Source organism: Trichosurus vulpecula, chromosome 4 (genome assembly GCF_011100635.1).
Source record: "Trichosurus vulpecula isolate mTriVul1 chromosome 4, mTriVul1.pri, whole genome shotgun sequence".
Lineage (NCBI taxonomy): Eukaryota > Metazoa > Chordata > Mammalia > Diprotodontia > Phalangeridae > Trichosurus > Trichosurus vulpecula.
Genome location: NC_050576.1, coordinates 435,358,926 through 435,380,366, shown reverse-complemented (window position 1 = coordinate 435,380,366; position 21,441 = coordinate 435,358,926). Strand labels below are relative to the sequence as shown.

Genomic DNA, 21,441 nt, shown 5'->3' with positions numbered 1-21,441 from the left:
AAAAATGACCTTTGTCCTCTGACATTAGTTTGCAGAGGCACGGAGCTTGTCGGGGCTAAAATACACGGGCCACTCAGAGAGCAAAGGAATGGTTCTTTCTAGCTCTCAATCTTTCTTTCCCTTTGCTGCAAGAATCAGAGTTCAAGGGCAGGTTAGATCCAGGTTTACTGGAGCCCCTAGAGAAGGCAATACTAGGAAGGAAACACTTGAGTTGCTAGCAGGATGGGGAGAATTTGGAGAATCGTAACCAACGCTTCTAGAACATTTTACACACATTTTTCTTGATGTCTGGGGAAGTAATAGAGGTATACCATTATCCCTATTTTATGGGAGAGGAAACTGAGGCTAGGAGGATAAGTAATGTGCCCAAGGTCACACAGTCAGTAGGTAACTATGGGGGCTTTGAACACCCCTCCTGATTCCAGGTCTACTGCACAGTCAAGGCAGGGGAGAGGGAAGTCATTCTGACTGAGGAGAACAAAATCAGAGATGTCACTGAAAAGAGGGCAGGGTTCCTGAACTAAAGGGCAGGGCAGCTCATGTTGTGGCCTTTGGATGCCAGGCCACCTTTCAGGTCATCATTCACAGTCCCCTGCTACAAAGGGCCAGCAGCCACACCGCCAAGGGCCTGACCTTTCCATGAACATTCCTTGGACTCCAGTGCCCGCTGGAGTGTGTGAGGGCAGCTAGCATTCTCTCCCCAACCACATAATTTGCCAGTCACAAGCAGAGATCATTAACACATGCCATGCACGGAGCAAGATCCAGAGGGCAACACCTGAGTTCTGAAGCCCAGGAAGACACGCTCGACCACCAAGCAGCCAGACAGCCCAGGACCTTCCTCGATCAGCATGTGGCCACCCAAAGGGGCACGTTTCACCTCACTGCTCTCAAGGACTGCAGCCGTGGGTTTGATGCTCCTCCAGGTAAAATCTCTCCCCTGGGAGGACTTTGGGGTTCCTCACAACTCATCTTTTTCATCCTCTGAATAACTTAATTGTCAACAATTTTCTAGAAAAAAGTAGCAAACTAGTTAGGCATTTTTACTTTAGCTGGGACAGGAAAGAAACATGAAATATGGCTCTATTATACCTGGATTACTTCTCTGCCCCACCTCCTCTTTTCATTAACTCTCTTCCTTTAGAAGTAAAATTACATCTCTCTGATTAAATGCCAGGGACTTTTTTTTTAATCATCTTATTCATAGGATCAGACGCTTAAGTCTAAGATGTAATGTGAATAGGGTGGTGAAGGAGAGTGAAGAGAGCCCTGTTTCCACCCCACTTCTGCCATCTCTGGGATTCTAAGAAAGTCATGGAGGGTCTCTGGACCTTGGTTTCCTCCCCTGTAAATTGAGATGGAGGAGTATTAGGTGGCTCCCAGATTGCCTTCCAGTACCGGCTTGCTAAGCCTATTATCTCGATTTGGATTTCAAAGGGCAGAGCCAAATCCTGGCTGGGACAATTCATAGGATCACAGAATCCCAGTCTTGGAGCTAGAAGCGATTTAGGATCCCTGTGTAGCCCCAAACCTTCATACAGGTGAGGAAACATAGTCCAAGAGAAGAAAAATGGCATGGCCAGGGTCACACTTCATGGCTAAGGCCTCTGGTTCTTCATCTGGAAAATGGGCAAATTGGATTGGATATCCTCTTGGGTACCTTGCAGCTCAAAAATTATTTCAAATCCTGTGAGTTCAGAAACAGGAAATGCCACCCCAAGTGAACATGAAGAAGTGTTCTCTTTCTTATTGTTCCCTCCGCTTCCACTCATCTAGCAATCAACCAACCTGCAGATGAAGCACTTCTATGCTGGGCACTGGGCTAGGCACCGGGGATACAAAAGAAAAAAAAAGAAAGAAAGCAAGAAATGAATCTCTGCCTCTCCACACCTAAATAGCTGAACCAAAACACCAGATAAATGCGGTAACTTGCAAAGTGCCTGCCAGCATGGCCCTCCCTAAGGCTGAGAATGTCCGGGAGGTTTGCTGGCTTCTCAAAGGGTCACCAGAGGCTCACTGGGTGGAAACTGCTCCCCTCTGCAACATGTGTCAGTCAGAGCAGGTTGCGCAAGTGAGAGAGCCCTACAACTTTGCACTCCTCTCTGTTCAGCCTGGTCCCCAGTGATTAGTTCAGCCCATAAATAAAACCCTGTATAGACAATGTTTGCAGGTTCATTCTCCTCTCCATTAGTATGCAAACCGACTTGCAATGGTTGTACAAAATGGAAGGTAACTCATTTTCTCTGCTTTTAAATTGTTCATTACCATGCCCTCTGATGGCTCATTCAGTTCTCCATCTGCACCTCCACAGATCTCTGTGCTGTGAGATACTTGTGGAGTAAATCAGAGATGCAAAGGGCTTGGTGATAGGGCTGTGTACAGGGCAGCTTCCACACCACATGGAAATGGAAGAGGGCACTCCTAGGCCTCAGTTTTAGCTCATGAAACTCTCATCAATTCCATTAGCCAACTGCCACTGCCACTCTTCTCTAGTAGAACCAATCAAACACCTGAGCTCAAGCAAAGATCTCCCAAAAGGTCTATGCCTCAGCTAAATGTTCTGTCTCCAACTGGGCAGCCAGAAAGTATAACCAGAGGTGCTACGAGCTATTCCTACAGCAATGCCAAAGCCCCTGGACAGAGGATGAAGTGGAGGAGATGTGGCAATGGCAGTGACCAAGAGAACAGTCTCATTGTCCAGGGCAGTTGCAGGTGGAAGGCCCAGACTAGGATTGTGATGCAAGTGGAGAGGGAGGCAGAGTCCAGAAGAGTCTTTCCAGGGTGTTGGCCTGGGGGTGGTTATGTTCCATGAGGGGTAGGCTAGAGGGGGACCTCAAAGTATGGTGCTGAGATACCAGTTGCTGTAGAGAAAAAGCACCTCCATCCCCACACCAACCCCTGACTCCCAAACAAACTTCCTCAGTATCAGGCAAAGCCCTGGGTCACCTATGTGAGTTAAGATTCTGAAGATGGCTACTTTGGGGTTCTGCCTGGCAGAGGGATCTTTTCCAAAACTGCACACAATCTGATCCTGATTAGACTCTGAAATTCACAAGGTGTGATTTGATTTGATTTGACTTTGCTTTCAAGTCACAAGGACATCTGGTGAGCGATGATGCCCAGAGGGTCTGGTGAAAGGAAGGCAGGTTGCTCATCCTTCCGTGGGCACTTGTCTCCCCAGTTCACATAGAAACTCTTTGAAGGCAGGGTTTGTTTCATAGGCTGGGGAAGGTTCATTACACAGTGTAAACACTTCATGATTGTTGAAGAAGATTGCATTTGTCCATGATTCTGGGCATGGTGAAATGGAAAGTGGGAAGAACTCCCCAAAGATTTGGAAACAGAGGACTTGGTGACTCTTCCTAGGCTAATCGAGTGCCTGACACCTCAACGACCTTGAGCTAGACCATTCTCTCTAGGCCTCAGTGCCCCCCTCTGTAAGATGGTGGCTTTGGACCGAAGGCTCCCTAAGGCCCATTGCAATGCTATATTTGGATCTTCTAAAACAGTGGATTTAAACTGCGGATTAAAAAAACTTATTAAGGGCAAACTATGTGCCATCCACTGTGCCAAGAGCTTTATAGTTATTATTTCATTTCATCCTCACAACGACACTGTGAAGTAAGTGACTTTTATCTCTTTTTAACTGTTGAGGAAACTGAGGCAGATATAGGTAAATAGCAAATAATTACCACAAAGTGCTTTGAAAAATTGGAAAGTCCACCTCTGAAGCAGAAAGGATTGTACTGTGTCACCATAACCACCACCATCACCACCACTATGACTTCTAACTCATGTACAAGAACAAAATCTACCTCAAACCAGAAAAGACCTTTAAACCCCCACCCCACCCTCTAAACCCCTACACTTCCCCCCATCCCTAGCCTGTACCTGGGGGAAAGAGAGAAATGGGGATTCAGTGGGAAATGGGCAGACCTCATTTAGTAGCAGAAGGAAACAACCAAAGATGTTTCTTCATTTGGAATTCCACCCCCTTTTGAAATGCTCTGCTCCTTCAGAGCTTTTAATTAAAAAACAAAGGAAGCCCAATAAGCCGACATTTGTCCCCAGACACCATTTGGATGAAGAGGATTAGACTGATAAGATGCTCAGTGTTTATTGTTATAAATCTCTGTTTCAGCTGGTGAGCCCCGACCCAACCTGTGAAGAAAATGAAACGTAAGTAAATAGCAAGAGGGCTTTAATTTGGCATTCAAAATGTCAAAGGATCAAAGTCTTTGTTGGAGCCTTGAAGAAATCCTGGATTAGTCAAAATCTAATAATAGAACCACGAGGGGAAAGCCTAATTAGTGATTTAAGAATGCAAATAGGATTGTTAAGGGGGGCAGAGATTTAGGTCAACTTGAGTAAATGAGGGGCAGACAGATTTCTCGTGTGTTTCCATGATGGCAGGCCCTTGGGTCGAGTGCCAAGGGCGTTTTGTGAAAAGAGGAAATCCTGGACACCCATGGAGTGAGGCAGAGATCAGAGGAGCTATCTCAATATTCCCTTCAAATAACCCCATCTCTGGCCTCTGTTACCTGTCTATTTCATGCAAAGTGGGGTGGCATCTTAACTACTTTAATAATGACTCCGCTTGTCCATCCCTTTTTAAACCTGTCTTCATTCAGCCTTAATAACTCTGGTCCCCATTGGGCTGGGGAGTTGGGAGGCAGGTCCCTTACTTAGGCTGGCCAATCAATGGCTGTTTCAACAGTATCTCAACAGGCCCTTCTAGCTTCATGGAAACTTGCAGCAGCTTGTCAAGCCCTGCAGACAAGGTCACCACCGCACAAAGCAAGGCATTGGGCCAGGGTGCCACCCTAATAAAACTGAACTCAGGGTGATTAGAAGCCAAAACAAAGAGGGAGTTTGGAGGAGAAAAGAGAAAGCTGCACTGTCAACATGAAGACAATGAATGGGAAAATTGGTGGGTTGGTACCCAAATCTACTTTAAATTAGGTGGGTATTATCAAGGTCAGGTCTACCCATGGTCTCATAGAGGTGGTGAACCTGCAGCCTAGAGAACACGTGGCCTTCTAGGTCCTCGGGTGTATTCTTTGACTGAATACATGTTTTACAGAAAAAATCCTTTAATGAAGGGGATTTGTTCTGTGAAGTTTAGATTCAGTCAGAGGGCCACACTTGAGGACCTAGAGGGCTGTATGTGGCCTTGAGGCCACAGGTTTCCCACCCTTTGCTAGTCCCAGGATTCTTAATGAGTTTTGTGCCCTCGACCCATCTTACAACCTAGTGAAATCGATGGAGCCCTTCTCAGAATTTTTTAAGTGCATAAAACATGCATGGAATTACAAAGGAAACCAATGATATTTTTCAAGATTTTTTTGGTAAGTTAATGAACCCCTAACCCTAAATGTCCATCAAACTATTTGAGGCTATTTCTAGAGTAACATAAATAAGCCCAGAGGGGAGTGGACCCAGGACAGGCAAGTTTTCACTGAGGAGGAAGTTAATGGAAATTAAGAGAATAGGGAATTAACAAGGCAGAGTTTGCCCACGTCGTCCAGAAGAGGACCCTGTGGGCAGGGAGAGGTGAGAGTTTGAAGATTCAGTTCTATCACTTAGGTTCTGCTTGATTGTCATGGGTTTCAGAGCTGGAAGGAACTTTAGAGATTACCAAATCCAGCACCTTCATCTTACAGATAAGGAAACTGAGACTAAGAGGGAACAAATGAGCTTCTCAAAATCACATTGCTAGGAAGAATCAGAGGTGAGGTTTGAACTCAGAGCAGCACCCTCCAAATCCAGCTTTCTTTCCAATAGGCAGCAGAGTCATCAGTCTTGGAGATGCTCCATAATATTTGATTGACTGACTCTCGGTGTGCAGTTTAGGGTAAAATTTCTAAGTTGAGTAGAAGAGACTGTACAAATACTGGAAGTCATTTTATAGGGTATAGTAATATAAATGACCTACTTCCTCCTTAGGGAGGCCAATGAATCATTTGACATTTCAGAATACTCTGAAGATGAAAAATCCCGAGTGTTATTTTAATAATAGTTAAAAAAAAGAGAAAGAAGGGCTGAAGAATATTATTCTATTCCTCTAAGAGTTGGGAAATGAAATGAAGAAGCCCAGAATGTCACAAGTCAGCCAGACCCAAATCCTGAACGTGGGATGAAATTGTGGGCAATCACATTCACTTAGGGTTTACTTCCTCTATACAGATCACTGTGCTATAAGCCTGAGAGGCAAAGACATAACAACCGATCCCCCTCCAGGAACTGGATATTTTGCCTGACTTGACCAGCTCACTTGGGTCTATTCTGTTTTATCTGCATAGACAAACCCTCAATGTGGGTGAAGGCTACAAACCTATTGATGTTCATATCATCTTAAGTCAATGAGGTGGACAGTAGAAAGGGAGAATCAAGGGCCAGTTTTGGGGAAAATGGTGAAGCAGCCTTTCCCTACTCCCTCAGTCTCAGTGAGTGACCTTATCTTCTCTTTTTGTATGTTCTTCCCCTCCCGCTCCCCATTACCTGTACTACGTTCTTCCTGTTCCTGCTAATTTCTTGGGGTTAATGGATAGCTAGAGTGAGTGACAGGGCTTCAGGTGTGTCTTCTTCCAGCATCACTTGCATTTAATGGCAGACTAGTCTAGAAGAATCCCATTGATCCAGAACCATACACTTGGCAGGTTCAGAGACTGCCTTGATCAAACTGTCCTAGCCACATTTTCCTTTAACTATGTTGATCCTGAAAGTTGGTTGAAGGAAACAACAGGCTAGGTGATAGAAAAATTCATATTGCTTATTTATTTATCCATTCCCCTTAAACTTAGTGGATACATGCATGCATGGGGTCCAGACTAAGTCTGACTCCTGGAACAAAGAAATGAGTAAGCTTAAATACAGTTTTTGGTCCCAACACAGCAACCTGCCTTACATCACTTTTATGACCCCCATGTACGTTAATTATGATACAAGACAGAGATTTTCCTCAATGGAATAGATTGTAAATACAATAAGTCAGATAGTTGACACAGTGTCAATTGAAATTACAACCCAGGATCTCTGTGTTTAATTTGCCATTAACATTCCATAACATAGTATACGTCCATAAAATATTGAGATAAGAAAAAGGCACATAATTCAGGATATTTCCTCAGGGCTAAAGGTCTCATCCTTAATGTCCACGGGCAGAAGAAGGAATGAATGCTCTTAAATCAGCCCCATCTGGGCTTGTCCTCGTAATATAGAGGCATTCTGAGTTTACTCAGAGAACAAAGAGACTGTTGGGATCAGGCTTTTCTTCTGGTTAATCAGTTCAGAGTCTGAGTCTTATTGAAATTACAAAAATGATATAAAATGTTATAAAACGTTCCACAACTGCCACTAGGCCCAGCACGTGGCCAATGACCTGAACTGGGAGCCCTTAGGCCCTGCCACCACCCAGAAAGCCTCATAGACAGCTCTACCAATGGGATTAAGGCACCTTTCCTGAAATCCAGCCTTAATCAGTTCTTTGTAATTACTAACCATTGCTCCCAGATCGGCCTTTAGGGGCCTTAAAGGACAAGCCTCTGCCTATGCTCTCAATTAAATGAGATGATATTTGTAAGGCACTTAAAATAGTGTCTGGCATTCACATGGTAGGCACTAGATAAATGCTTCTTCTCTTCACTCCATTCCTCCTCCAACTCTCAGTCCTTCAGATACTTGAAAACAGTCATTATGCACCCAGTAATTTTGCTCTTTTGTAGATTAAACATCCCTAGTTCCTTCGATCAGTGCTAACAGGACATCATCTTAAGGCTTTTCCCTATCCAGAGGTAGCCCCCTCTGGACATTATCAGCTCATTAAGGTGTAGTCAACAGAATCACAGGCAATAATCCCAATTTAACTTGACCAGAGCACAGTAGAATATAGCTACCACCTTGAACATGAGGCTTCTCTTAAAGGTCCCTAAGAGCATAGTAATGTCCTTGCTGGACAAATCACCCTCTTGACTCATCTTTAGCTTTCAGTGCACTAAAACTCTAAGTTATTTTCAAACTCCAGCTAGACATATTTCCTTGTTCTTTGTCTTATACTATTGACCTTGATTTTTTGAACCTAAATGTATGATTTTACATTGATCCTTATCAACTGTCTTTATTATTGTTGTTAGATTCAGCCCAATGCTGCAGCCTCACAAAACATGCTAGACTCTTGAGTTTATCACCCATTATGATGGCTGCCCCTTCCATACCAGCTTAAATCTACAATCTGTGCTATTATTAAAAAAAGCATAGATACATAGTACATTCAATTATAGAAGTAATTCAATTTTGACTTTGAAACAATAGAGATGAATCTGTGGATCCAAACATTCAATTGAGTTTATCTAAACGTTCCACTACATACCCTACACCTGCCCATCTTTGTTACTTTAATCCACAAAAGTAACTAGTCAAAATAAAATGTGAGACAATTAATCATATAAATGTCTACACCTTTGCCCCAATAAAAATAGAAAATGAAGTCATTCTGGTAAGTTATTTTTGTGAGGTTTATGACAAGGCATCATGTTTTAGCGATTACAGACATGGCAGGGAAGATCTGGATTTAAATCCCACTTTTGAAACTTACTAATCCTGTGGCCTTGGGGAAATGTTCCCTTCCCTTCCCTCCCCTTCCATCCTCTTCCCTCCCATTCCCTTCTCATCCCTCTCCTCCCTCCCTCTTCCCTTTCCTTCCCTCCCCTCCCCTTCCTTTCACTTCCCTTCCTCCACAGGGTCAGAGAGGGGCTCAGATGAGACAATGTGCAAGAAATGCCACATAAATGCCAAGTATTCTTCTTGGCACCATATTCTTATCTAGATGTTCATTAACCATCCATGCCTTTAATAATGCATTTGGAAAAGTATTCCAGGAATCAGTCAAGCTCATGAGTCTACAGTTTGTGAACTCCAATGTCTTTCCTTTTTTTTTTTTGAAAAATTGGGGCAAAATTTGCCTTTCTCCATTTCTGTCATATCTCTCACATAAGCCATCATCTTTCACTTTCTGTAGAGTGAATAAAGTGGTGGACCCAGAATTAAGAAGACCTGAGTTCAAATCCTGCTTCTGATACTGAATAGCTGTATGATCCTAAAGAAGCTGCTTAATCAAACAGCCTCAGTTTCCCCATGTATAAAATGGAACTGATAACTGATGAGCCTATCTCAAAGAGTTATTTTGAGGATTAAATGATATAACAGATTTAAATGATTTGTGATGTTTAAAGTGCTATTAGATATGTCAACTGTTATGATTTTAGAGATCATGGACAATGGTTCACACTCACATTTACCAGTACTGATAATTCACTAAACACAACTCACTGGACCTGGTATTCAGAAATCAGTAAGAAAAGCCTGGCCCAAGGGCCTACTGTCTCTCTTCTTAGTCTGAGTTTGATATTCCTACTGGATATTTTGATTCTTTCAGTTCTGCCCCAGATGATTTTCCTTAGAAGAGAAATCAAGCAAACTAAAGTTTGGTATTTTTGCTTTCTCTCCGTTGTAAGTGGTCCTCATTCTGCCTAGCCCAACCAGCCCAAGCAGTGATCTGATCCTGTCTTTAACCTCCAATTTTTTTTCCTGTGAGGGCAAAACAGATGAACAAAGAATCCAACCTCAAACGAAAGAATCCAAACCCTCTTTTTGCTGTCTTCACTTTTCCTCCATAGCTTCAACACTCCTGAGCCTATGTTTTAATAATCATGTCACATTTTTTGGATCCAATCTCTGTTACCTGCCCTCACTTACATCTTTTATTTTTGTAATCAAAACTGGTTGGTGAGCTCCCTATGCATCCACATTTGTGTCTTTAGTGGTTAAAAAATTGAATAGAAACAGGGCTATTAAACCATATGTAAGGATCTGTGCTTCATTGACTTAGAAAGCCACATATTAATATTATCTGTGCTATATTGTATTTTATTTATTTTGTGAAACATTTCCCAATTATATTTTTAATCTGGTTCAGGAGCACACAGAAGCATTGTGTTTTAACACTTCTGCTCTCTACAACCCCCTTCCCATTCCTTTCGTAAGAGCTGCTTCTGCTTCATATCTTTTCTAGGATAACTTTCCTTCTAGAATTATAGGTCATGGACTCGCACTAAGCCATTCTCCTTTGTTAGTGTAGTTGTTAGATCTTTGTGTATCTGCTGTCCCCATCTCCAGACTACATGAAAAACCATACCTTGTTTTGTTTTGTTTTTCCTCCTCTGTGGCAACATTAGGGCAGCTAGGTGGTGCAATGGATAGATCACTGAGCCTGGAGTCAGGAAGATTCATCTTAATGAGTTTAAATTCAGCCTCAGACTCTTGCTAGCTGTGTGATCCTAGGCAAGTCACTTAACATTACTTGTGTCATTTCTTAATCTATAAAACAAGCTGGAGAAGGAAATGGCGAACCACTCTGGTATCTTTGCCCAGAAAACCCCAAAATAGGGTCATGAAGAGTCAGACATGGCTGAACAACAACCACCAAAAGGGCAATGTCCCCCACGGTTCCTCTCATTTACAACCCAGCAGCCGTGTCTTCCCTGTAGGTGAGAAATGGGTACAAAAATCTGACTCACTGGTTTCCCCACCTTTAGAAAGAGGAAATTGTCATGAAGGTAAACCAAGAAATGATTTGCTATTCTTCCTTTGACCCATAGAGAGAGGTTCATCCACTATGGCCGCTAGAAAGCCTTTAAGACTCAAAGGAATAGAACTCTAGTTTTAGAATAATATAAGGGGTGCCTCAATTTGAGGGCAGAACTACCTACACATCCCTCCAAGTATAAACCACAAGCGGGGATCACTGATCACTCTAGATGCTAAATCATGCCCTTTCTGTCTCCACAGAGTGTCTTCTTTCTTTACTCACATCACTACCACCCATATTGAGGCCCTCATCATGTCTTGATTGTTTTATTGCTACTGTCTTTCTGGTCATCTGCCTCACTTTGGATCTGCCCACTTCATTTTCTATCCAGGTGCTGAAATGATTTTTTCCCCCTGATCTTCAGAAGGTCAGTTTATGTAACCCCACTTACTAAAATTACTGTGTTCCAGTGGATCTCTATTACCTGCAGAATCAAATCATCATCTCCCCCATTTGATGTATATGACATCTCACAATCTAGTCCCTTCTTTCTTTTTCCAGCTTTCCTGAATATGACTGCCCTTCCCAGACTCTATGATTCAGCCATACTAGCTTACTTGCCATTCTGCTCTACATGACACTTAATCTCCCAACTCCAAGTTTTTGCCCTTCTTATTCCCTGTACATGGAATATTCTCTTTCCTCACCTTCACTTCTTAGAATCCTTGGGTTCCTGCAAGCCTCAGCTCAAATACCATTTTTTTTAAATGAAGCCTGTCCTGATTCCCCCCACCTTGTTCCTGTCCCCCACTCTCAGCAACCTTCTAGATAGCTTGGATACTCTCTGTATATCTGTGCTGTCTCTGTCTTTAGAATGTAAGCTCCTTGAGCACAAGGATATTTTTGTCCTTGAGCATGTAAAGGACATAATGATTGTAAGCAGTTACTGTTAGGAGGCAGAAGGTCTAGGGCTGGTGCACGTCCAATACAAATATTCTGGAAAAAGCAATGTGTGATGAAAAAGGCATGACGCTAAAGTTAGAGTTGCTGGCCTCCAATCCAGGTTCTGCCACTTGCTCTCTGTCTCCTTGGGCACATCTGTGTTCACCTCTCAAGGGAAGAACTCTACTCTCTTCATTTGGAAAATGAGCAAGATGGAGTGCTGGCTGGCTTCTGAGGGCTTTTCTAGCTCGAAATCTAAGATCCCATCACACTCTGGCTACCCATTACTGTCCATGTGACCATGAGCAAGCTTCTTCTCTCTTCTGTGCTTCAGTTTTCTCATTTGTAAAAGGAGAGGTCAAGCTAATTGGCTTCAAACAGCCACCCTTCCAGCTCTGAAGCTGGGATTATGGCCAGGGCTAACACCATTTGGCCTTCAGTCCTAGCTGCTGCTACCAGCCTCAGAGTCTGACACCTCTCCTCTTATTTTAACAGGTGTGTGGGCCAAGATGAACAACCCCTCAGTGGCTGGTACATCTGGTAAGGACCCTCTCTGGTCAGAGTTTTAGAAGCATTGGATGGCAATTGGAACTGTGTGAATGTTCCCCTTTTTGAGTACATTCAGCTGCTCTTTCCCTAATACTCTCCTGTGCTGTGGTGCTAATCAGTTATTAAAGATCCCCCCCCCCCATTTAATAGGCCTCAGGTGGCACTAGTTAAGGGAAGCTTGATTAGGGGAAGCTTGTTTATAAACAGGCCCACATCTTTTATCTTTTGCTAAGTAGGTGCTAAGGCCCAGGTCCACACCCTTTTGCTAAATAGATACTAAGCCCCAGAGCCCTAAACTCTGTGTGTGTGTGTGTGTGTGTGTGTGTGTGTGTGTGTGTGTGTACCCTGAGGGTAGCCATTAAGATCAGAATTGAGAATCCAGATTTCAGAATTCTGTCCAAGAAGAAGGAGGAGGGAGAACTCAGACAGGCTAGAGAACTGCAGAACAGAGAGAACTGCACAGTGTAGAGGGTTGTGAGAAGAAGAAGAAGCACAGAGTAGACAGAGCTATGAGAGACAAAGAACTAGAAGGTACAGAGAGCTGGAGAGACACAGAAAAAACTGGAAGGGCTCTGAGAACTGCAAGGTCTTTCAGAACTGGCGAGGAGAGGACACAGGCAAGCAGACAGTTAGGATTCCTGAGTTAGTGTTTACAGGAAGGCCCTAGCAGAAAGGAAGTTTACAGAATGGATTGACTCTTTGCTGTGATACTGTGATTTAATCTCCTTACTGTTACATTGAGGTGGACTTGCTGGTTTTGGGATAAAATTACTGCTATGTCGAATTGGGGTTATTGGTTTTGGGATTTGATCCTCTAGTGTCTGCATAAATGTTTTACTTCTTCTGCCTTTGACACAGAGGGTCTGTTATACTTTGTGATTCCATACTATACAGGTATATTCGTGGTCACCATTGATACCATTAATCTTGCCTTACTGACACATGTGCTCCTTTTGGTTTCAGGTGCTTCATGCTAATCACTCTGATCTCCATCACATGCTGCATGGTCCTGGCCTGCCTCCGGTGTTGGCTGAAGAGGTCTCGCCCCTGCCTCCCTGGGCGCACTGTGGCAGTGTTTGCTGTCAATGACATCGAGTCCATTTCTGGTGTGTCTTTGGGATTCTTTTCTTTGATTTGACCTCTGTTGGGCATTGAGGGACATGACGTGATTTCCCATAGGACTGTGGAATAAGAGGTTTATTCCTAAAGGGTTATCTGATGGGAGATGCTTGGGAGATCAGAAAGGTCAGCAGAGAAGTGTTATTCTCCGTAATAGACACCCAGCTTCCCTGGAGGGAGAGGGCCCAGAATTCTCCTCATGGGCAGCTACTTTTCGTTGTGGACAGGACTTTAGAGGTTATTGAGTCTAACCTTCTCTTACAGATGAGGAAGCTAAGGCCCCATCCAGTGAAATAATTTGCCTAAGGCTACTCCCCTTATTGTCCAGGTACTGAATTAATGGCTGAGGGAGGACTCAGGCCCAGTCCCCTGGTCTCCCGACACAGTGCTCTTTCACTCTCCCCTACTAGGTCCATTTACCCAAGGTCTCATAATATATCGATTTAGGCACCATTTTAAATGCTTAATGTTCTGGAAACTTACCACTAATGAGAAGCCTGGCATGGCATTTCAATTCATTTCACTAAAGATAATTAACTGCCTGCTCTGAGGAAGGCACCATGTGAGCCGCCATAAGGGCAAAGATGGATAGGGGCTGGGTTTTGTCTCCTCAAGGTGCTGATAATCCTGAAAGTGAATAACTAAAATGGATGAGAATAGGGTAACTGCAAAAGAATAATCAAGACCAAGCCTGGTGAGAATGTGAGGTGGCTGGCAAGTGAAGGTGGGAGCTAAGATATAAAATCAAGGGACATTGTGTAAAAGATGACCTCTGAGTTGGACTTTGAAGGAAGGAAGAAGCTTCAGGAGATGAAGCTGGAGAAGGAAGATGTCTATTTCAGGAATAAGGGAGGAGGGAGTAGGCAAAGACCCAGAGATAGGAAAGGCCAGGACAAGAATGGAGCAGTCAATATTCAATTGGGACAAGGGGCAGAGCACATAAATGGAGAATTATATAAGAATACCAGAGCCAGATAGGATAGGTCCTCATATACCAGGATTAGAATACCAGACTTCCTTCAGTAGTCATTCAGGAGTCAGATAATGCTTGGGAGTTAAGAAGTCATGGGAGCAGATCCATGTGTCAGGAAGTTTGCTCAGGAAGTTATGCAAAGAATAGACTTGAGAGGGGAGAGCCTAGAGGTGGGAGGGATCAGATTCTTCAAGGGACAGAGGCACTGAATTTGGAGTCACATGGCTTGAATTCAAGTCTAAGCTCCACCTCTTACTGCCTTTGTGACTTTGGGCAGACCACTTAACTTCTGTGACTCAATTATAAAATGAGAAAGTTGGACAAGATGACCTCTAAATTGGACTCTGGGCTAGATTTGTGATGCTAGGATCCTCTAAGTTCTGAATATCTGCCATGCAGGAAAAATATTAGATTTGTTCTGCTGAGTAACAAAACACAAAACTAGTAACAATGAGGAGGAGGCCTATTGAAAATTCAGACTGAAACTTGAGATTAGGAAGAATTTACCAACAATCAGAGCAAACCAAAGGTAGCAGTGCTGCCCGGTGTGGAAGTGACCCACATCCCCCCATTAGACATCTTCAAATAAAGGCTAAATAACCACGTATTAAGGAGTGGTCATGAGTTCCGTGGGGGCAGCTCCAGTCCCTGAAGACCTGCTCCCTAGAACCTGTCAAGGTGTGCCTTCCAATCAGCTGATTGACTTTGAGCCATCCCCAGTCGCTAAGACATGATCGAACTTTTATCCAAATGTGCCGTTGAAAATCTCAGTACCCAACTCATGGATACTCAATGCTTCCAAAAGAAATCTCACAGGCCTGGTAACCTAATTAAGATGAGGAGGGGAAGTCCCCACATGAATTCCTTATATGAAGAGTTGGCTAGTGCAAAAAGAAGGGAGCAAGCATCTGAACAAGACCCGTGTGAGTCAAAGCTCAGAAATAGGAAAATCCAAGTTGGGTCCTGGGGACAGGATACCAGGAAGAGGAACTGTGCATATTATACCCCCTCCTTCACAGCCCTTCAAACCCTCCCCCATGTTGTCCTTTGCAAGGAAAGCTAAGTCCTTCTTTGGAAGACTTTTGAGACAAGTGGACAAGAGGCACCAGTGGCATCATTGGGTTCAGAGTTATTTTGCAAGCTGCAATTCTCTTTTTGTGGTTTGTTTTGGTTTGTTTTTGTTTTTTGTTTTTGTTTTTCTGTTCCCACCCCGCCCCAGCCCTGTACATTTGGTCCCCTTGAAAGCTTAATCACAGATACTAAATTGGTGTGGAGAACAATAAAGTACGTCCTCAACAGAAAGCAATTATCATGGTTTGATTGCCCAGGGGTTATCATCAATAGTAATGGATGAAGACAAGAAGCTCCAGCCAGTTTGGACCAAGTACTCCTATGCAGACAACTAATTCAGTCACCATGACACTCCCTTGAACACAACTGGGGCTGTTCAGAAGGACAACATGGTAATTTCAGCAGAAGTTAAAAGTAAGTTATCAACAAATTCATGGCCAAGGAATGATGCTCAGCTTGGCTCTCAGCATTTTCCAGTAACGAGGCAGCCATGGCAACATCCCCAGATCCAAACTCAGAGGACACAGGTTCAAATCCTGACTCTTCAAATTTTAGCCTACATGGTCTTAGGCAAGTCAATTGGCTTCATTGGACTTTAGTTTCCTTTGAAAAGTGAAGGGACTCTGGCAAAGACACCTTCTTATTTTAAGTCTCGTGATCCTTGACTGTCTTCATGTCAGTGTAAGCATGCCCATTGCCATTGGGGTACTATCTAGATGTTCTATAGTTCCTTAGTTCTCCATTGCCTGATTATTGTTGTAACCTCGGGAGAATAATGAGCTGGGAGTTTAGAACTAGTTGCTGTGCTTGGCCATACCCCAGACCTCTCCTGTTAGACCTTGACTTGCCATTCTCGTGTCTATGTGTCAATATGAATGATGATTCCCAGGAGGATGGACAACCTTAGAAATGGTGTGGAAATGGAAGGTCAGCCATATGACCAATTCTCTTCACAAAAATAAAATAATCTGACACATATAAATGAGTGTGGGCTCCTTCAAGGTAGTCACCATTGGAGGCTATGCACTTATTTTAACCTTCTTTCACTTGGTCAACAAGCAGCAAGTAGTCAATTAGGTGGTGACACAAGTGAAGGGAAAGAGCCTGAGTTCAATTTCTGCCTTGGACACCTCCAATTGTATGAACTCCGGCAAGTCCTTTAATTTCTCTCTTTCCTTATTTTCCTCATCTGTAAAATGGAGATGGTAACATTTCAAAAGAGGGTTGAGAGAATCAAATATGATACTATGTGGATAACTATTTACAAACAATAAGGCACTATATATATATATATATGCATATATATACATATATATATATATATATATGTTTTAGCTTTTTCCCCCAATATATTTTATTGAATCCATTAAATACTTCTTGATTACATACAAAAAATAACATTTAAAAAATGTAAGTTGTAAATTCTCTCCCTCCTTCCCCTCCCTCCTGTTGAGAAGGCAAACAATTTGATATAGATTACACATGAGAAGTCATGAAAAATATATTTCCATAATAACCATGTTGCAAAATAAAGCAAGAAGAATGAAGTTTAAAAGTATGCTTTGATCTGCATTCAGAGCCTGTCAGTTTTTCTTCTCTGGAGGTGGATAGCATTTGCCATCCTAAGTCCTTCAGAATTGTCTTGGATCATTGTATGGCTGAGAAGAGCTATGTCATTCACGGTTGACCATGGGACCATATTATTGCTACTGTATACAATGTTTTCCTGGCTCTGCTCATTTCACTTTACATGAGTTCATGTAAGTCTTCTGGGGTGTGGCTGCTGCACATGCTGCAACTTCTTGGAGCCACAAATGAAATTTGGGTGGCAGGTGAACGGCAGAGGTGGATGGGCAGCATTGAAAAGGGCTTGTCAAGCGCTCACACCAGAGGTACTAGTCATCATGTTGCCATTGATACCGTTTGATGGCATTGGTTCTCTTTGAAAACCAAAGAGGTCTTCTTAGATGTTTTCTGAAAGTATCCTGCTCATCATTTCTTATAGCATGGCAGTATTCCATCAGATTAATATAGCACAACTTGTTCAGCCATTCCTCAATGGATGGGCATGCCCTCACATTTTAATTCTTTGCCACCATGAAAAGAGCTTCTATACATAATTTTCGGACAAGTAGATCCTTTTTCCTTTTTTTCATCTTTTTCTGACTATTTGTCTGACCCCCTTACTGTCCATGGGCTGAGATTTCCTGAAACTGCTTCTATATCTGTTGTAGCTGCCTCTGACACCTGCTGCTAGCATTGCCATAGTGAGACCTGCACTGCACCCTGGGCCTGACCACTGCCCTGGTATGACAGACCTTTCATATTGACCTCCTAATTTGTCTTGGCCTACAAGATTGTTTCACTCTGACCTTTCATTGGCTCTGCCAATCCAGAATTCAATTCATAGTGTTATTTTAAAGCTGTTTAAAGGGGAATGTTGTGAGAGTTCTGAAGAGTGCCTGCCTCTCCTTTGTCATCTTGGCTCTGCCCAGCATAAATGTTTATTATTACCACCATCGCTACCACCACCACCACCACCACAATCATCATCATCTGTATATTCCTCCTTTGAACTACCTTCAGAAACTACACAAGTGTCAGTCTGTGATGAATGGATTTTCTTTCTGGAAATGTCCAAAAATCACGTACAGCCACATCTGTTAAATGAGGAGGATCATAATGATGGGCAGTCCTGTTGAGAGTCCAAAGGGAGGTAGTGACTTAAAGTAACATTAAGTCCCAGAATTACAGAATTAAAATGGAATTTAAGCTATTTTGACTGTTATAAATACCCCAATTAATTACAAAAGACCTATGAAGGAAGATGCTATCTGCCTCCAGAGAAAGAACTGATGAACAGAAGCATATACAGAATGATTTTACATATATATGCATCTAGGGTAGCCATCTGTTGGTGGAGGGTGGGTGGAGAGAGAAGAAAAAAGAAAAAAAAAACATGATAACTTTATTATTTACTTAAAAGTAATAGCAAGTTGTACATAATCGATTTGCAGTTTTGTAGACAATCAACTTTTTCCTCTCTTCTACTATGTAATAGAAATACCTGGTTTTAGTTCAGAATAAAATAAACAATTCTATTCTTTAGAAGGCACCCCATCAGTCATCATGTCTAGCTTGAGGCCACTGGTGGTACAGTGGATTGAAGCATTGGGCCTAGAATCATGAAGAACTGAAGTCAATTCTGGCCTCAGACATTTACTAGCTATATGACTCCAGGAAAGTCATTACCTTCTGATTGCCTCAATTTCTTCATTTATAAAATGAGGCTCTTAATATGAGATACAGATAGTTTTCTCTTTATATAAGGGGACTGTGCCACAGACCTCTACAAAAATCAATTTTATGTATGCAAATTTGCCTAATGTGAATTTACGTAAATTAAAAAAGTCTGCATTTGTAAATTGCTTAGCACTGGGTCTGACACACAATAAGCAACAAATGAATGCTTATTACCTTCCATCTCTGCCTTGTGGCTGTATATGATTCTCTTCAAAAGTCACCTGACAAAGGGCCACCTGGCCTTTGCTGGAAGGTATTCCATTAGGAAGAATTCACCATCTCCCATGTCCGCCACTGTCTTTCCTAGTATTTTCACCTGTTGTTGTAGATGATGAAGGCCACCGTGGGTCCTTAGCAGTCTTCTGGCATGGCTTTGTAAAGTGGCCATTTCCAAAGAACAATGTAGATTGAAAGAGACGGACTCAAAAAAACTTGGGAAGGATTATGTGAACTGATGCAAAATGAGGTGGCTAGAACCAGGAGAGTAGTTTCTGCAACTATGAAATAGGAAGGGGGAGGGGAAGATTTTGGAAATGTGGTTAGCACAAAAATTAGCGCAACTCCAGAAACTGTTAAAGAAGCACCATCTACCTCTTGATGCAGAATGGGACATGGGCTTCCTTACATGGCCAATAGGTCATTTTGTTTTACTTGACTGAACATATTTCTTATAAGGAAAGGGTTTGAGGGGAGCTTCAGCTGAGGGGAGGGCAAGGAGTTAAATTTGTCAGGGAGAAAAAGGGAGTTAATGATAGCGGTGTAAAACAAAGAACCAAAAAAAAAATGATTACTGTTGAAGCATTTAAAAAAAATACCCAGACAAGAGAGAATAAAGTTGAGAGATAGATGGACGAGCAGGACAGTTTTGAAACTACCATGTTGAATTTACTATATATGGAATTCAAACAATCTGTCCCTAATAGTGAATAAAAACAGTTTTAGAATATTAACTATATGTTGGTCATTGCACCATAGTCACAGCATCATAGACAAACTTATTTTTCTTAGCACAGTACCTGGGGCACAATATGTTGGTGGTTGATTGATTTTTCTGTCATTTATCTATCTATCTATCTATCTATCTATCTATCTATCTATCTATCTATCTATGGAAATGCTTATTTTTTTGTTTGCCAATTTCAGAATAACAAAAGAATGCTTCGTAAATTGTAAAGCATTATATAACTTTCAGTTTAAAAACAAAACAGAAGGTCATAAAATGTCACCACCATTGAAGTAAGAGTAGAATGTTCCAAAGGGACTACACTGAAGTGGGAAAAACTCCTTTGCTTGCATCAATTCCAGTGTATTTTCCTAAATCTACTTTCTTTCTTACCATCTGATCTGGGAGAAAAGAATTCTGATTGAAAACAATGCCTAATGAGATCTTTATCTCACTGTGCCCTACCTCCATACCCCTCCCCCTCCCAATACAGTTGAACTTCCTTCTGAAACTGGATAGATTCAAAATAGAATTCAACTTAGCCTTTGGGTTACATTTTAAAATCAGAAGGGCCTTGAAAGTCATCGATCCTATCCATTGAAACTAACAATTGAAGAACAAATTAAGAAAAAAAAAAGGAAAAGAATGCTGGGAGTCAGGGACACCTATCTTAAGCTGAGCCTCTGCCTCTCGTAATGGAGCCATTTCCAGAAGTACCTTGTTTTCCCATATGCTGGGACATTATAGCTACAAAAGGTGATGTGATCTCTAGTTTGGGCTGTTAAATTGTAAATGTTTCTTGGATTCCGCATCACCCGCGTTTTCATTCATCCACATTGAGAAAGTGACATTCCCAGAAGTTAATTATTCCAGCTAAGCATAGGATAATGTGTGTGTGTGTGTGTGTGTGTGTGAAATATTGCTATGAATAACTTTCTATTGCTCCATTAGTCCAAAAGGGGCAGATTTCAATGGGGTATGATGCAGTTCTGTTCTTTGCTGATTACAAAGGTCATTTGGCTCCATCTTTGTTCTTCCAGGCAGAGAAGCAGTCACCAGTCCAACAGGAAGTGCTGACCTCCATTCTCCACACCTTGTACTATATCCTCAATCCTGTATTGTCCCTTTGGGGCCCCCACCTCCATATGAAGATGCTCAGAAGACAAGCAGATTGTAATCTAGTTTTGTAAGGACCAAAGGTCTTTATCTTCCCGCCAATAGCCAGCCCATTGAAAGGTCAATCTGCCATTTTCTGACTTCTTAGTGCAGACCCTATGAGGGGCTAACATCACGGACACATGTCTTATTTTCAAATGTCGTTCTTTCTCTGACATGGCCCAAAGGAGGACAAAGCGAAAAAGGATGCCTGTACCTGGCAATGTGCTAATACCAAAGCAAGATTGGTCCTGCCCTCTAATGTACTTCATATCAGAGGGAAGATCATATGCATGTATTAGTACAGACAAAAATGATGGGGCAGGAGGGGGCAATAGAGGCTGAGGAGATCAGGTAGCATTTGAACTGAGCTTTGAAGGAAACCCCAGATTCCCAGAAGTTCAGGTGAAGAGGCAGGAGGAACTGCCTTTACAAAGTTACTGAGATGAGAAATGGAGGGTCATCAGTGAAAAATGGTTGAGAAGGCTGGTTTGGTTGGATCCAAGAAAGTAATTGGATAATAAAACTGGAAAGGCAGTTGCGGTGGGGGGAGCACCTCACTCCTAGTTCAGATGTTGTTCTTGGCAAGTGGCATCTTCCTGTACCTCAGTGTCTCTTTTTGTAGAGTTGGACAGATTTGTCCCATGAGGGTACAGTCAACTAAAAAACAAACAAAAAATCCATAAAGCATTCTCTTAATTTAACAAATTTGAGCCCATCAGTAATAAAGTTTCTTCACATAAGAAACTCAGAAAAGAGTATTTGTTTTTCTTCTTTTGACTTTGAGCAAATGTCTTCCAT

General features: G+C 42.4%; 1 protein-coding gene across 2 annotated transcripts; it reads left to right on the top strand.

The window, feature by feature from the left end:
- Positions 1–718: 718 nt before the first annotated feature.
- On the top strand, positions 719–21,016 carry TMEM207 (transmembrane protein 207). 2 transcript variants are annotated; one of them, XR_005010115.1, is made up of 6 exons: positions 832–926; positions 4,142–4,179; positions 12,023–12,067; positions 13,040–13,182; positions 17,474–17,546; positions 20,526–20,971. XR_005010115.1 is itself a non-coding variant. In XM_036753314.1 (5 exons), exons 1-5 carry the CDS (start codon positions 852–854, stop codon positions 20,660–20,662), a joined length of 438 nt encoding a protein of 145 aa, XP_036609209.1. In that variant the 5' UTR covers positions 719–851; the 3' UTR covers positions 20,663–21,016. The 2 variants fall into 2 exon arrangements, 1 of the variants encoding a protein (XP_036609209.1); XM_036753314.1 differs by lacking the exon at positions 17,474–17,546 and having other exon boundaries at positions 719–926; positions 20,526–21,016.
- Positions 21,017–21,441: the final 425 nt, after the last annotated feature.

Coding starts and splice junctions, on each gene's coding strand:
- TMEM207 (XM_036753314.1), top strand. CDS start 852: ATGTGGCCACCCAAAGGGGCACGTTTCACCTCACTGCTCTCAAGGACT. Junction 4,180..12,022: donor ACCTGTGAAGAAAATGAAAC/GTAAGTAAATAG, acceptor TTATTTTAACAG/GTGTGTGGGCCAAGATGAAC. Junction 13,183..20,525: donor TGACATCGAGTCCATTTCTG/GTGTGTCTTTGG, acceptor TTGTTCTTCCAG/GCAGAGAAGCAGTCACCAGT.